Source organism: Gambusia affinis, linkage group LG22 (assembly GCF_019740435.1).
Source record: "Gambusia affinis linkage group LG22, SWU_Gaff_1.0, whole genome shotgun sequence".
NCBI classification, from domain to species: Eukaryota; Metazoa; Chordata; class Actinopteri; order Cyprinodontiformes; family Poeciliidae; genus Gambusia; species Gambusia affinis.
The window spans coordinates 14672485-14689069 of NC_057889.1; the positions used below are offsets into that span (position 1 = coordinate 14672485).

A 16585-nucleotide genomic window follows, 5' to 3' on the forward strand; every position below is an offset into this window, starting at 1 on the left:
ATTCTGGCAACATTAAGTTAGTTTTTGTCACAAAGATTCTCAGAATGAAATTCAGGCCAATAAAAGTTGATTCCCTGTTGGAGAGAATCAACTTTTTTCCCCTTTCTCTAGGAGGAAAAAGAGAGGTATGGTTCCGGGATCTCTATCTCCAGTGGCGATGACGAACTCTTGAGAGCTGGTGTTTTTATTTTCTTCCTTTGGTTTTTGTGATTCTAGTGGGCTTTATTCATTAGTAACTTGACAGTAACATGGGTTAAGAGATAGGGGGAAGACATGCAGCAAACAACCCAAGGTCGGAAATCAAACAAGGGACAACGGCCTCTGAATATGGTGCACCTGCTCTACCACAGATCCATCTGGCTCCAAGACATCACCTTTAATGTCCAGCAGCTTCATGATATGTTAATTTACGTTTCCTCTCCAGTGGACATTGCATAATTCTGCAACGTGGCAAAAAAGACAAAGAAAAAAGAAACCTGGCCATATTTTGAGAACAATTCCAGGTTTACATGTAACTTGGCAACAAAGCATAAAAGTCAGTTGCTCTTAAGAAGAACTAGGATGGACAGGACAAGCCAGATTTAATCTTCGAATTTGTTTAAACAAGACCTCTCAAACAACCACATCATCTGCCATGACTGCCAAGACTGATTAGCAAGTGGAGAGGCTGACGATGGGTCCAATCTAAAAGGTTTTTGAGCAAACTGAACGAGCAAGCTCCAGTTCTCTAAACGTCACAAAATTAAGTGCTCCTTTTTTTTGTTTGTGCACGTTGTGCAGGGCTTAATGTATCCGACAAAGAATTTGCAAATCTGCTGCATGACTGATGTGCTGGTGTGTCATGTAAGCGACAGCAGCAAAATTTGAGCGTCGAACGAGTGTGGAAATTGATCGAATGAAAAACATCAAACAGAATGTAGAATGATTCAAACCATTTTAAGTTTGCTTCATTCTCTGCATGAATGCAGAGAATGAACATGACCTTTGGATGATCAGAGCCACATTTTGGCTTAGACATGCGAGGTTGAAGTGCTTGCAGCTGCAACGTTTCCTCTGTCGGCGTTGTTCTCCACAGTCGGTTAGGCTGGATGAAAATATTTTAGAAATCATTTTGCAGTGTCCAAAATCACTCAATGAGCTTTACTTTACATTTACAAGCTTTTACTAAAGCCTAGATACAAACTTGAACTTCATTTTTTTGTGTCAGCCCTTGTTGTTAACAATTGATTTTACTGACCACTGCCAGTTCTGTCAGGAGATCAAAATTTTAGTTGATGTTGGAAGGCTAGGTGTTTTCTTTGGCATGCTTCTTTTTTAATAGAAAAATAAAAAGCAGTCTATTATGGTAAAACTCTGTTTTGAGAATTGATAATTTTTGGCTTCCTTTTTTTGTAATAGTTGCAAAAGGAAAGGAAAATGAGCTACTGGCATTTCACTGCTTGCAATCTCAAGTACTCCTGGAAATCTTGGAGAACCTTTTTGTTTGGACCATCTTACTGGATTACAGTAAGATGTATGACTTCTTAGATTTAATAATGATATGCTTTAAATGTTTTTGGAACATCACTGTGCTGTATCTTCTTGTACTTTGAGATTTTTCTACTATTCCTTTTTTAGAGTTTTGTAAATTCTAATTTTTATAGATGCACCAGAAAAGCACCTTTATCTGGTTTGAATCAGCTAGTAATATTGTGTTTTTCAAAAAGATGGTTTCGTTTCAAGAGAAACTGTGTAAAATTCATTTTTTTAAATCAAAATTATTCTTCTCATGAATGAAAGTAAATTTGATTGATTCCCAGAAAAGGCGGTTGCTGAATGCTATAAACTCCAATGTCGCTGGTACTTACAGATATTAAATATTAAATCGTTTCCTATGAATTGAGAAAGAAAGCCCATTTAAAAAATCCCAGCTAAATCAAATTGTGGCCACAGATGCATTGAAAATAGCTGCATGGAGTGATGTGTTCAGAGGCACCATCTGGTTTGACAGCCTCAGCGTTTTTCTTCCATAATCTGCAATGACTGTTCTTATTCAAACAAGAAGAAAATTGATGAAAGACCTTCAAAGTTCTTTCAGACGGATGCACGCTTAACGTAGAGCACGGTTCATCTTCTATAGCTTCATTATTTCCAGGCCTCTGTTTTTGTTACTGTTTTGCTTCTGTGTTTTATGTAAGGGAGGGATCACAAAGCTTCATTTAAAAACTGTTGTGATCCACTCCACCGCTAATTGTGAAATCCCATGAAAGCACGCACAGAGGAAAAAGTAACCCGAGAAACGAATTGGATTTTGTTTGAGCGGGAGAGAAAAGACAACAGGCTAAACAGCAGAGATGTCAAAGGATAAATTCAGTAATTAAAAATACAACAGAGGACTTTCAGATGCTCTCTTCTGAGCGTGGAGTTCAGAGGAACGGGCTCTCATGAGCTCTTGAACATGCATGCTCTGCTTACTGCATGGATTCTCTTAAAAGAGCAGAATTTGATTTCTGCTGCTCAAAGAAAACAACAACAGGACACTTGTCTTTCAATTACTTCAACAAAGCTTCTCATTTTATTAATATTTTTATACTAATGATATAGCCAAACGTAAAAAAAAAAACAATTTCCTTGTTGATTTGTATTGTAATGCATGCAATATTATATTGCACAACACCATATTATACCAAAAATTATACCAAACTTATACTTGGTACAATATGGTGTATTACTGCCTGGTGTACAGTCATGCAGTAATAAAATCAATTGAATTTCAACAGCCAGATTTGATAAACTAGAATATACTTTCTGATGAGTTTGTCAGATTAAAAGTAACTTTTAAAAATAACAGTCCTTGTATACGTGTTAAACATATATTTTTAATAAGCCCACAGTGAAAATGTTTTTTTATAGGTCTGACGTGAAACTCCAGTGTAAAATGCTGTTTTCATTAGCTGTAAACATCATGAATAACTTTAAAATATGAGTCTTTGTGTAATTATTCCATACATGTTTCACTTAGTGAATTGAGTTTTTAATGTTACTATTCAATAAATATCAATATAGTCTGTGAAAATACTCAATAATATATGATACAATGGAATAAATACACATAATATGAGTCTTCATATAACATACGTAAACTAAAATGCATCACAATATGATACAGTACAATATAATTTGATATATATTGCAATTTTGAACAACATGAAAGCATTTCCTAGGTGACAGGTAAGTGTTTAATCCCAGCAGCCACTGGTAACAAGTTCACTTATCTTTAATATCCAACACAGTACACAATGTGATTCTTCGTTCTGAAAAAAAAAAATAGAGTCTGCTTTTACAGAGACAGTTTTGGAGATAACATGTGATGTTACTCATTGAAATTGGTTTTAGTTTTTACTGTGAAGAGAGAGACTCTCAGACCTCCTTGTTCTAAACTACTTCAACTGACTTATCCGGCTCCTGGGGAGCAGCATCATTACTCTAAACCCCTATCAAATCTCTAAGCCTTCCCAAAGGTTGAGCCAAGCCACTATTCACAAAATGATTGCATTTGCAGATTTTTTTTACATATGTTTATTTTGGCTTTTGGTCACTCTCAAGAGCTTATCACAGAAGTTCAGATCAGCTCTTACTTCATAGTGATAAACTCAGTTACATGGATCCAGATGTTTTTTTTTGTTTACATGTTAAAGTTGCAAGTCAGAGTTAGTCCAATCAGAACTATAATTATGGATGTTTTTTTTTAACATATATTATTAACATCCTCCCTCTTTTCAAATTTCATCTAAACAAAAGCCAAAAATGAGAACAGATACTTTGCTTTTGCTCTGAGATCTTTTGCCAGGAGTCTTTTTAAAGAAAACAATACAGGAATTGTGGTAGGAATTGCGGCTCAGTCTTCCTACACCTCCTGGAGCTCCTGACTCTTGAGTCACAAATTCTCATCTGCATTAGAAAAAAATAACTTCTCTTGCAACGCTAGCGTGGAAAGAATCTTTCACTTGACATATTGTGACAACTAGTTCGACTACTTTGCAAGCTAAGAGTTATGCAACATACGTATGCTGCTGTGGAGGTTGAGAATATCCACTATAGACACAAATAATGCAATTTCAACATGTTTTAATCAAACTGAAAATGAAGGCAATAGCAGAGAGTTGTACATGATCACTTGTGTGAATGTACCGAAGGATTTGTTTTCTGTATTATGAGAATATAAGTTTTCATAATAATCTGTTTTCATAATATAGATTCAACGTTTATTTATTGTTGTTTTGTCGTTTTGCTTTTCACTTTTAGTGGTAAGCTCTTCAGGCTACAGGCTCTTGCGTAGGAACAGCAAGAGCAGAATCAGATCCGAAGACAACTCAGGGTAATTGGTGCATGTGATTTTGGTTTGCATTATGTTTAATATAAACAGAGACGATCTATAGCAGGTTTCAGGAGCTGGAACAGTAAATAAGACTGTTATTTACAGTTAAGACTGTAAATAACAGTCTTAAACATGGCAGAGACCAAATGCATGCACAAAATAGCACAAAAAAACCCCACACGTGAACACCATGTCCCGTGTTGTTTAAAAGACTATGCAGCATTTCAGCAAGGTTTTATTTTGTGCTCCCTTCTATCCTCAAAGGGTTTGTAAGATTACTTGAGAAGAGAGCAATGTTCAACTTGGGACAAAATCTTGATTGTTTTTTTTTTTTTTGCTGCAAGTCACTGAAGTGAAACATGGAGCAGCTACAGTCTATTTTCCAGAGTGCATCATCAGTGAGGAAGCTTAATGTGTTGCAGAAACGTCTACCAACATTTCTTTAATTGGAAAATTGGAAAGTGTGGCCATTTTTTTCAATTAACTAAGCCCTAGCAGCACTCTAGCCTCAAATTTAACCACATTTCTATTATGACATCAAAAAGTTAATAGGTGTTACATAAACATGAGATTTAAATATGTATTATTATGAGGCAAGCATTCAATAATTAGCACTAGATTCATTAACGTTTTGTTGGCCTTGCTTTGTCTCTTCAAACACTGCTGCTCATTTGTATTCTTTTCTGTTTCTCCCTGTGAGTGTCGACTGAGAGTGACAGAGAGGTAGAGGTTGGAATCGAGCACGGTGCCGTCGATGAGCCCTCTGCCTTCTAGACTCATTTGTGAAAAGGTCTGTAAAGGTGACAAATGACATCGTAAGAGGAGAGCCAGAAAATGGTTGGAGGCGAGAGTGAGGTTTTTATATGCCCAGCGTAGCTCCGTTCTTAAGGAATTCTCTCCACGCTGTTGCCATTATGCCGGCATGCCATCCTCCTGCCTCCAAACAGACCTGTGAGCCACTGAGCTCAGGGATATTCATTTGCAGCCCTAATGTTCTGTGGCAAAAGGAATTGGAGTCATCTCAAAACAAACAAATTGGATCTTACAGCTCTGCTGCATCGCGAGACATGCCTGTAGCTGTGAAAGCGACAAGCACCTCTGAAAAGCAGGGAGGGATACGGCTGAACTTCACAATATGACAGCCTTCTACTGATCAAACTGTAAGTGCAAAAAGAGAGGAGTGAAGCTAAGGAAGAAAAGTTATCAATGATTGATGGGCGTCTGATGAGGCCAAGAGTGCAACCGACCAGTGGACCTGAATCTGTTTGTCAGGAATGATTGCTGTTCCACTGAGCTTGAACAAAAAAATACAGATAGGAAAAGAAAAAAAAAAACCCTGGGAGGCCTGTCTTAAGAACAGTAGGTGGTTTGAGGAAACGTTGAAATGGCGGTATGATCAATGTTTCAGAACATTCAAGCTATTACACGGCCTGTCAGAGCCACCTTCCATTGTGCTTGCCCTCTTTTTTCCCATCCTATTGTCCATCCCTTGGTCAAACTCTGTGATGATCTAGACTATTTTGATCCACACTCTCCTGGGGTGTGGATATCTTGACCTTTTCACCACTTTTTTCCTTTCATTCTTCTTTACTCTAAAGTGGGCAGGTCTAAATGTCAAATGCATAAAAGAGGCTAGTACACATCAAAGTAAAGAAATGTCTATACAAAGAACCTTAGAGATTTTACACTTACGGGTCAAAGTAATTTGAAGTAAGAGGTCCAGATGTAAATTACAGTGCATCTTTACTCTGAGGTCCATTTACTTTTATAAAGTTCTCATTTTCTTTAGGAATGTAAAAGAGACAAGCATGAATTGATTGATTCATATATCTGTGACCCAGCTGCACATTTATAGAAAGGTCTATTTTTTTAGATTGGAATCCAGATTCAGTGCATACTAATTTGCCGCCTGGCATAATATAACATATGGGTGCAATTGCTCTTTGTGTTAATCTGTTAATTAGTTAAGGTGTTAAATCTTACACTGAGATTTTTTTTTTTCCTGCACAATTCTGTGACATAGCTTCACTTTTCCCAGCAACCCACATGGTATTTTAGAATACAAATACAAGGACACACAATGCTGTCTGATTAGGACGGTGCCAGTGTTACTGGCTGTGCCTGCAGCTTTAATGAAGTCCGTGGATCCATCTTCTACACCTGCTTAATCCTTACAGGATTTCAAGTGGGTCAAAAGGTGAGAGATGGAATAAAACCATGGACCAGACGGCAGTCTATCACAGAGCATCAAAGACACCCACAGGACAAAAGACACCAAACAGCAAGTTAGAGAGACTAATCAACCTACAAAAACAGGCATATTTTTAGTATATAAACCACAAGAAACCCTTAGGCAGCCAGTTTCTCCAAAATCTCTTGGTGTATTTGTGCTTGTTGTCCTGTCCAGTTAACGCTGTATGATGAAAAGGTTTGGACCTCAAAGTTCGACCATGAAATTATTGATTTGCAGCTTGTCATGATGCCAACTACTACAGTTTTGTCACAGATTGAAAATCTTTTTGAGAAGTTGCTATTGACATAAATCCAAACAATGAATGCAGCCTGCTGCCATATAATTCACTAGCTGGCAATAGCAGGCTAGGGGGGGGGGAACGGGTAAAGCCACGTCCATGGAGAAGAAGCTTAAGGGAACGCACCTGAAAAGGCTCCAGCCAGGATTCACATCTGTAACCTCTTTACTGCAAGAAAAAACCTCAGACTTGACTTAACTTTCAGAGTATCCAAAGACATTCCCAGGATATAGAATCTATCTAGCAAGTTCTGGGTTGGCACTGGCTGGAGTATTCTCACAATGGGACCCCTGGAAAACCTTGGAAGCATTTTGACCAGATCTCAGAATCACCTCAGCTGATTACTTTCAACTCAAAGCAGCAGTGATGTGATGATACCATGAGCAAACCTCTGTGTTTATCTGGAGTTCAAACTGAGCATCAAACTGCATTACTGACCATGTACACCCTTTTTTGACGACCAACAGGAAAAACCATGTCACAATCCTAAAATCATCTTAATCTGGCAACTTGTACAACAGAGTACAAACAATCAAAAATAATTTGATTTGCAGCAGATAAATCTGCATCAACTGTGTGAACCTGTCATGTCAATGAAGCCCAAGGTTTGGAAGAGATGTTTTTGACACCTCGTTGAACCTGTGCGGTAAAGAATTAGGGCTTTACTAATGGCAAAAAAAATGAGTCCAACGCAGTACTAGCAAGGTGTTCCCAAGAAACAGAAATGAAACATAATTAATAAGAAATTATTTTCAGGGTCTTTCACCAAGTAGATTTATTGTATAATAATAATAATAATAATAATAATAATAATAATAATAATAATAATAATAATAATAATAATAATAATAATAATAATAATAATAATAATAATAATAATAACGTGATTGAAGTCCTTGGATTCACACATTTGAAATAATGAAATCACGGGTCACAGAAAAACACAGAGCTGCCCCCTCACGTCCATTCATCCATTCTCTATATAATTGCCGCAGCTGTTTTTAAAAGGTGCTCGCTGTCTGCCCTGAAGCCTTTCCACGGAGAGATGACAGTCCAGTCCAATCACGACTCTGATCACCTGTCACTTTAATGAACTTAGATTTGCTTGGACTTTTCTTCCTTATTTCATCCCAGTCTGCTTGTTCCCGCAGCGGTGGATTGCATTGATTTCGAGCAGTCAGGTTTTTAGCAGATCTTCAGATTGCAGATGGCTTGCTGATGACCAATAGCTAATAGTAAATTCGGTTATAGTAATTTCTGGCTGGCTGGGGTGGACGTGTTGTGTTTCCTACTCGCCTTGCGCGCACTTCCACTCCTCATCTCCCTATCCGCGTCTCTAAACCTTCACGCACCATCAATCGTGTCTCCCTCTCCCTCTTTTTGTTCCGAGGGTCGTTCTAAGTTTCAGAAGAGACAGATATCTAGTGAGAGGTCGGGTTTACTGTGGGGAGAGCACCTCATCTTTGCTGAAGGAGCTCTTTCTTCCCCCTCTTTCTGAAGTCTGAAGAGCGGTTTTGCCCGGAGTGATGGGCTATTTCTTTAAATGATAAAGTCCGAGAAATGTCTCTTTCTGAGGAGGACAACGCCAGCTCCGCTGCCATAATGCACGGGCAAAAACAAGCGAATGTTTCCATCCTCATGACAACATCTGGAGCCGCCAGGACCCAAAGGTAGGGATTTTGTTATTTTCAATCTCTTTCGCTATAAACGCGTGTAGAGGCGCGCTTTTATTTGATCGCGAGTGTCTTTATGTGAAGAAAGCGCGCTTCTTTTACGCACAGTTTTGCCTTCTCATGTTCATCCCCAAGTAATTAATTTCATTAAGGGGCCATATCTGTCGCAATGCACTGGGTCCCTTGCGATGGAGGAGGACGTTGATAAAGAACTCACACAGTTCCCACTTGCGACTGCTGAAGCTAAAATCCTGCTCTGTTGTTTTTTCAGCGACTCAACTTCTGTCCTCTATTATCAGGATATGTCTTTATAAGATCGGGTAGAGGTTGGAGTAAAAACACTTGCTTGGTCAAACAGTGTTAAAGGATTTATTTTTAACTTAATGAAGAAATCAAAGGGTGGAACAGAAACAAAGAACGCTGTGGGGGGTTTTGTGTGAACGATTACGTTCTCTCTTTAAAGTATTTGCATTTTATATGTTTTATACTCTAATTTTAAAAAAGTACAACTATTTTGTGGATCCATAAAGTGATATAATGCAAACGTTTATGTTTTAAGCAATTTTAATCATTAGTTTTTTAGCTAATAAACACACAAAATTATGTTTCTGAGATTATGAGAATGTTCCATAAGACCAATAAAAAATATTTTGTTGGAAAGGCTTTATGTTCATCTCTACAGTCTTTGATATTGTCCTCAAAGAGGGTAGGCCACCTAAAATCATTGCTTGAAAAACTGAGTGTTCCCAGATTGCTGCGTCAAAGCATATTCATGGAAAGCTTAGTGGAAGGAAAAAGTATGAAATGTGTCCAGAGGTACTGTTTCAGTAGCAACAGGTTTGAATTGGCCAATAATTGGCAAATACGTGCTGACGTGAAGCCAATAGATAAATTGAGGAGGGAGCTAAAGATTAGGGTTATTACAGAGAAAGGTGTAAATTACTTTTGGAAATGCCATTTTCTACATAAGAAAATAAACAAATAATAAATACAGAAAAATATGTTTTTCAAGATCTATTCCTCATTTTACTGTCTTATCTTTTGAGAGATGCCTATTTCATTTTCTATAAAAAAATAACTTTTCGTCTGAATGAAAGCAATTCTAAATTTACGTCTAACAGATGGTGTGAATTATTTTGGTTTTATGTGAGCACAGTAAATGAAAGTTGAGTGGAAGGGAAACAATGCACAAGAAAGAAGGACCACAACAGACTTGAGAGGATTCTAGTTAGTGCGAGAAACTGACTCTGTTGGCATGCACTTGGCACCACACAGGACTAGTTCTCACTATTAATATTTAATGACTGACATTGGTGAGATTTATCATTTTTGTCTCCAAATGGGAAACCTGTCCCCTGAGCACCTGCAGGGATTTCTGTCCCCCCAATCTGAGTTTCATGAGTAAACAAGACAATAAGACTTTATTCTATATCCATTCGTCCATCCAACACTCCAAATAACCTGGTCTAAACGCTGGTCTCATGTCATCTGCTCCTAAAGTCTGCGATCAATAGGCAATGAAGACAACTCAGACACATTCTGCCTCACCGACAGCAAACAACAGAGAACAAACTATGCAGAAGTGTGACACCTTTCTCGCTGAATTATTCAAGCACCCATGACAGAGACGGCGGATTTACACATCAAGGAACACCTTGTGTCCTCTCACAGGAGTGTGAACATCATAAAGCACGGCGGTAAGAGTGCAACTGGGCACAAGGACTCCAGAGAGGGCTCTAGCTGTTCCGTGAAATGTATGAATAGTTTTATGTTCATGAGATCAGCAGAGAGTCATGACCTCATCTGTGGCTGTTTGTGCAGAAATAGACATCCGATTAATTTGAAGTGGATTATTTTATACTCAGTCTCCTTTGGTGGTAATAGATTGTAAAAGGAATCAGTCAGCACGAGTGAAGCCCATTACTCATAATCATTTTTGTTTGTCCCCAGATCAATCTGTGGGTTTTCCTCTGCTGAGGTGGCGTGTAAGGATCACTGATAATGTGCTAATGCTGATGTTTCAGCATTTCAACCTTGTGCATCATTCCAATTTGTGGCCATAAGCAAGTGTGTGTCGTCTCCCTTCTTGCGCACATTCGATGCCATGTACTGCTTCTAAAATGAAATTACATAGCGATGGAGCTGTTGTTGTGGTTCCCAGCAAGTGGTTCTCCACATGTGGCAGCAAAACTGTGGACACGACGTACTAGTAAACACATTAGACAGATAAGGCGCACTGGTATTCTGCCGCCTCTCGCTGATGCTTGCCTCCAGGCCTTGTTGATAATACCCACTTTCCGTTTCTCCAGGGTCAGAGGTTAGAGCTTGATTGGCAGCAGGCTGAGAAAGGGAAGCAGGCTCTGCTGACTGGAGTCTAATTGTGCTGCAGCACTCAGATGTTGGCGCTGCCACGGACTTAATCTTACCCTATTCACACCTTGTTGCTTACAGGCGGTTAGCTAATCTTTGGACCCCGTTGCTGGACCCCTTTGGACGCCTCTCTCTCATGCAGTTGCACTGCAGCACCCAGGCCCTGCGCTAAGGCCATCTTAGTCATGCCGAATTGTTTTTCTTGCAACAACGGCTTCTCTGCCTCATTCGCTTTCAGCCGCACCTCCCAGCTTTTTATTCCTCACCGCCTCTGCTGTCTGCCAATATGCCCAAATGCACTCAACCAGAGAATCACATATAATTGTGATCTCCCTCTCGACCCCCCCCACCCTCTCCCTGCATCTATTTGTTACTCCTTCTATCCCCCCCACAAAAAAAAATGCACCCAGCCTCACATACAGATGTAAAGTCATTCAAAGCCACATGTTATCAATGTTTCCAAACAAAATGCACCTGCATATGTAAATTCAAATTCTTTACCTCTATGACTTTCATGCTGTCTGATTGTAAGGTGTCCTACATTTTTCAGCCTGCACTAAAATAGCTTATTCACTCTTTAATTCCCATTTGAAGGAAAAGAAAAAGTGCCCACCTTGAACCACCAACACAGCCTCAATAAATTAAGTAGCATGGCAAAATCATAAAGATTCCTGCGTGTGTCCCAAAGTAATGACATGAAAGTAGTCCGCTGTCAGCTTAAAGCATTTATTTGGAGTATTAGTCTTTCAGATATTATAGCAGCAAAGTATTAAGCAGAACACGTTTTCCTGTTACTTACATGACAACCGCATCTTGCTCTCAAAACCAAGTCAGAGTGGCTTGGCTTATTTGCTTTTAAGTTTAAGCAGACCCACTAAATCAGGATTGTTTGTTGTCCCCACTAAGCATAGACTGTTCTGATATTTTGGTAGTCAGAGAACCCTGATTATTATGGGATCACATATAAATATTAAATCAAAAGCTTATATTACACAGTTCATTTGGACAATAAAACAAATTCTTCATAGTGCTGCTGAAAGGGCACAGCATTTTAATTATAGCAGTTGTAATTTTGTGTATGGCATTTATGTAATGTTTTAAGTTATATACATAGACTAATGCAAAAATCTAGCATATCTACACATGAAATGTACTAGTAGTTTTAAAAGAATAGTGCTTATTGTGCACTGTGGGTCTCTGGGTATTTACTGGCTGGTAAATTGTTTAAAAATTATGTTATAAAAGCTAAAGTTTAATCAGCGATACTTTTATAACAAATTTATGTCAGATCATGATTTCTTGGTTAATGTCTAATTGTCATAACAAAGACATTTTGAATAATATCAACTTTGTATTAAAAGTGTCATGTTTTACCAAATGACACTTTATGACAACAGTCATAAATATTCATGAAGACTTACTCATGTTCATGGCAGGTTGTTATGTCATGTTTATGACGGTGTCATGACAGTCTTATTCACAACCTCGTCAAATAAAGTGTTATCCCTGTTTCCTCCAAAACGAAATGTACTGAAGATCAGGTACTTGTTTAACACAGCACAAGGGGCATGTCTGCCAAGATAAGCCCTGCATCCACCCCCACACTTACAAAATAGGGTTGATTAACTGAAAACCTTAAAAATCCTGTTTTATAATTAAATGCATGCCAACAGTTTATTTTTTGTATGAAATGTGAATGGTGTGATAATTTTAGCAGAAGCTGATTTTATTTATAGATGTTGCAGACATGTTATGGTAATCAGTGCAGTTGCTCTATTGTAATAGAGACATATAACGCCACAACATGGTCTATGTCTAGGCCAAGGAGACCTGTATGCTTACATAAATATAGCATGAAGAGCAGAAAGTAATGTAAACACCTGCTCATCCGCTGCACAATGTGCTATTAACCTCATTCTTAAAATTTAAGATTCACTTGCACATATGGGCCCTGGAGCCGTGTATGGTCTAATCAAAATCATATTCTCAGCACATTGAGGCACAGGAAGACCAGCAGGGAGGAACACTGAAAACATTGTAAGCTGCCCAGTGCTTCTAGAGTTTTAGGATGTCTGGGAGTCTGGGGATGTTGATTTATTAATGTGTTTTCAGAAAAGCGGATAAAAAAAGGGTGGGGGGGGAATCCACCTATGAAGAAATATGGGGAAGCAAAGAGAGGAATTTGTAGAGTATAACAAGTCATTAAAGCAAAGAAGGCAATGAGGTCACAAACCTCAATGTTTTTAATTGGAACTTAATGTGATAGATCAACACAATGTAGCATGTAATTGCTGTAAAATGAAAACGGATACAAAGTTGTTTTTTCTACAAATGATTATCTAAAACAGGGAGTGTGCATTTGTACCGAAACGCCATGAGTCAATACCTTTAGAACTGTATCTGCATGGCTGTCTGATAGAAACTCGCCACCCTGTGACCCTGCATGGATAAGTGGGTGTAGACAATGAATGGATGTTACTGCTCAAGAAAAATAATAGATAGAGTAAACTAAATAGTTTTGGCGAGATGTGAAGCTTCCAGTATGTGGCTGGCAGTGAAGAGGTCTAGGACACACTCCTTTAGTGCCAGAGGTTCAAACTATAAGTGTGGAGCTCTGTGTAATGCTATGACAGAGATGAAAGATTTGGTGCTGATTTAAAGAGACTATGGAAAATAGAAAAAAAAAATGCAAGTGTGAATCTGCTGCTTTTTTATTTACTATAAATACAAATCAATAATCATGTTTAAGATAATAACTACACAAGGAATTAATCACTGAGCCCTCCATCGTATTTATCCCATCAACTGAAGGCCATTTCTTGTTGTTCCTAATCTTGTTCTTTTCTGCATTACCTTAAAACATTTGGTAATTCAGCCATATATGACTGTGATCAGGCTGAATAATCTATCTCTGGAAATCTCATGCAACCTAGAAATTATTCAGAGGAAGGTCAAGGGGTGAGAAGAAATCCTGGGATGGTGGGAAAACAAGTAGTGTGACAAAAAATATACATTTGAGCCTGGATGCTTTTGGATGCCTTTCCAGAGCAGGTGCATAGTGCTGCAGATGGAAGATGGCTAGTGAGCACTTCTGAACTAATCCAGCACATTTTTTTTTTCTTTCCTGTGCTCTGAAAAACATGCTGACTGGCGTAAGCCTTACACTTACGCATGACATTAAAAGTTTATTTTTAGCGTTGTTCACATATACTATATAGTCAAGGCGAACCGCTCCAATATTTTCTCCAAATAGCTATTGCAATTATATTTTTCATAACCTTGTCACTGGGAAATATATTAAAAAGCTGTATTAAATTTTAAATTGAGTGCCAGATATTTGATGACAAAATTAATAAACAATGAAAATGAGCACCTTTGCCGATCTCTAACTTATTAAAGACCAATTATAAACTTCTGTTCTAAAGATGTCATACTTGTTTAAGCAGAACTATCAGACACTGATTAGTAGAAATGGGAATAATAGCTTCCCTGTGAGCAAAAGATATGTAGGAGGCATCCACTGACACATCAGACGGTGATACTGATTTTGACAATAATCTGATGTGCTCACAAAACCTACATACACAGTGGAAAATAGCGATATAAAAACCTTTTCCCAATTATTTGAGATTTTTCCCTTTTCTTTGATACACTTACATAAAATTGAGCTCAACCAATTGCCTTAGGAAGACATCTAGTGTGTTAGTAGAGCACACCTTTTTGTAATTCAACCTCAGTATAAAAACAATTGTACTAAGAACAAACATCATGAAGGCTAAGGAATACACCAGACAAGTCCGGTAAATAGTTGTGGAGAAGTTTAAAGCTCTCCAAAGCACACATTCCCCTTAGGTAAAACATAGTTGTGGCAACATCATGATGCCCTTCTTTGCATCATAGTTCATAGAAAGATAACTAGAGATGAAATGGAAAGCAGTCTTAAAGGAAAACTCTTAGAGGAGGTAAAGGCCTTGAGATCAACCTTCAAGCAGAATGGCAACCATAAACATACAGCCAGAGCCACAATAAAATGTGGGTTTTTTTTGTTTTGTTTTTTTTTGTTTTTTTAGATCAAAGCATGGTCATGTGTTAGACCGACCCAGGCAAAGCCAGGCCTAAATCCAATTTTGACTTGTATCAAGATCTGAAAATGTATGTTCTCAGATGTGTCATTCTGTCTGGCTGTGTCTGAGCCATTTCTGCAAAAGTGTTAGTCTCTTAATGTGCACAGCCTGCAGAGAAACACCCCAAAAGACTTGCAGATGCACGAAGGCACTTCATGGCAGTGGATTATATTTATACTCATAAAAGCAAATGGAGGTAAATACAACATATAGACCACACCTTTAGGTTTTTATTTGTAAAAGAAAACAAAGCAGAAAAAAATCATTTTCACTTTCAGTTATGTCTATCACATAAAATCCAATTGAAACACACCAGCATTTGTGGCTGTAATACAAGAAAATATGGAAATGCTCACTGGATATGAAGACCTTTACAATTCGTCGCATATTACTGCTGTTTTGCTCTTTTGCATGTGAATGTTTTCTAATGTGACTTGAGCAAGGATGCAAATTAGTCCTAATGGATTCATCTGCACCATCCAGTTCTCGACAAGCAGAAGGCTGTAAAAGTTGCTGCTGCTGCTGAGAGAGCCCCGGCTCTTAACTTTGATCTGATGAGAGCATGTGTTGGAGTAAATGTTACCTGCCAGTAGATGTCAAATAAAATTCTGCTGAAGGTAAAAGCTCTCATCTCTGTCTGTGTTTGTTGCCTCTACAGATCTCAGAGTGCTTAATGCCATTAATGTCTACTGGCATTAACACCCACCACTAAGGAGCCTGTTCCTCCCACAACTCTTCCTTCTCTGTCCGGCTGCTGAGAAGGTTCGTTCTCTCGCATTTTGATCCTAGTTCCAATGGAGAACCTCAGCGAACTGCAGAACCCGTTGCTGGACAAAAACAGTAAGCACATGGTCAATGGTTACGGAGGAGAATTCCCCAATAACCAATACCAAGAAAACATTATTAACTACTTTGCTGGAGGAGGAGGAGGACGTCCAGGTGGAGGTGAGGGCGGGGAAGGAGGAGGAAAGGTAAATAATGGGAATGTAGTCAGTGGAGGAAGTTACAGCACCAATGGGAAGGTGAAGTCGCAGCAGTTTCTGGACGCCACCTCTCTGCATCTGGCGGTGGAGGCTTTCTACAGGCCTAACTTCATCTTGTACAAGGAGGACAGCGGAAGCATCAAGGCTAAGGAATACAAAAGTGAGTGCTGTGAGACCACCTTTACCGAAAAGAAGGCAAAGGAAGTGTCCAACACAGCGGGAGGGGACACGCCCGGCGCAGAGGACCCTCAGTCCAAGCTGCTTGAAGATGGCGAACATGTCAAGATTCAAACCGTTTCTTACGAGGTGGAGGAGGAGGAATATGTGGAGTATGAGGTAAGAGCAGATCGAAGATGGCATGATTTCGTCAAAAATATTCAAACGCACTCCTATAATTGCTGTAATGGGTCAGCTTATCCGCATCTAAAAGAAGCTACGCATGTAAAGCAATGAATTAATTTTATTCTTTGATCCTGTTCCATCATATCCGACGTTTCAATATATGCTGCTGATTTGAGAAATGCATTTTACGGGGGTCTAAAAGTGA

The 16585-nt window shown here is 38.7% G+C and overlaps 1 protein-coding gene across 1 annotated transcript in view; it reads left to right on the forward strand.

Annotated features, from left to right (window-relative positions):
• Window positions 1–7955: 7955 nt before the first annotated feature.
• Window positions 7956–16585, forward strand: part of syndig1l (synapse differentiation inducing 1-like) — a 32775-nt gene continuing 24145 nt past the window's right edge. The window contains exons 1-2 of the mRNA XM_044106894.1: window positions 7956–8558; window positions 15714–16374. Coding sequence (XP_043962829.1) covers window positions 15850–16374 — 525 coding nt within the window. The 5' untranslated portion in view covers window positions 7956–8558; window positions 15714–15849. The remainder of the gene's footprint in view (window positions 8559–15713; window positions 16375–16585) is intronic.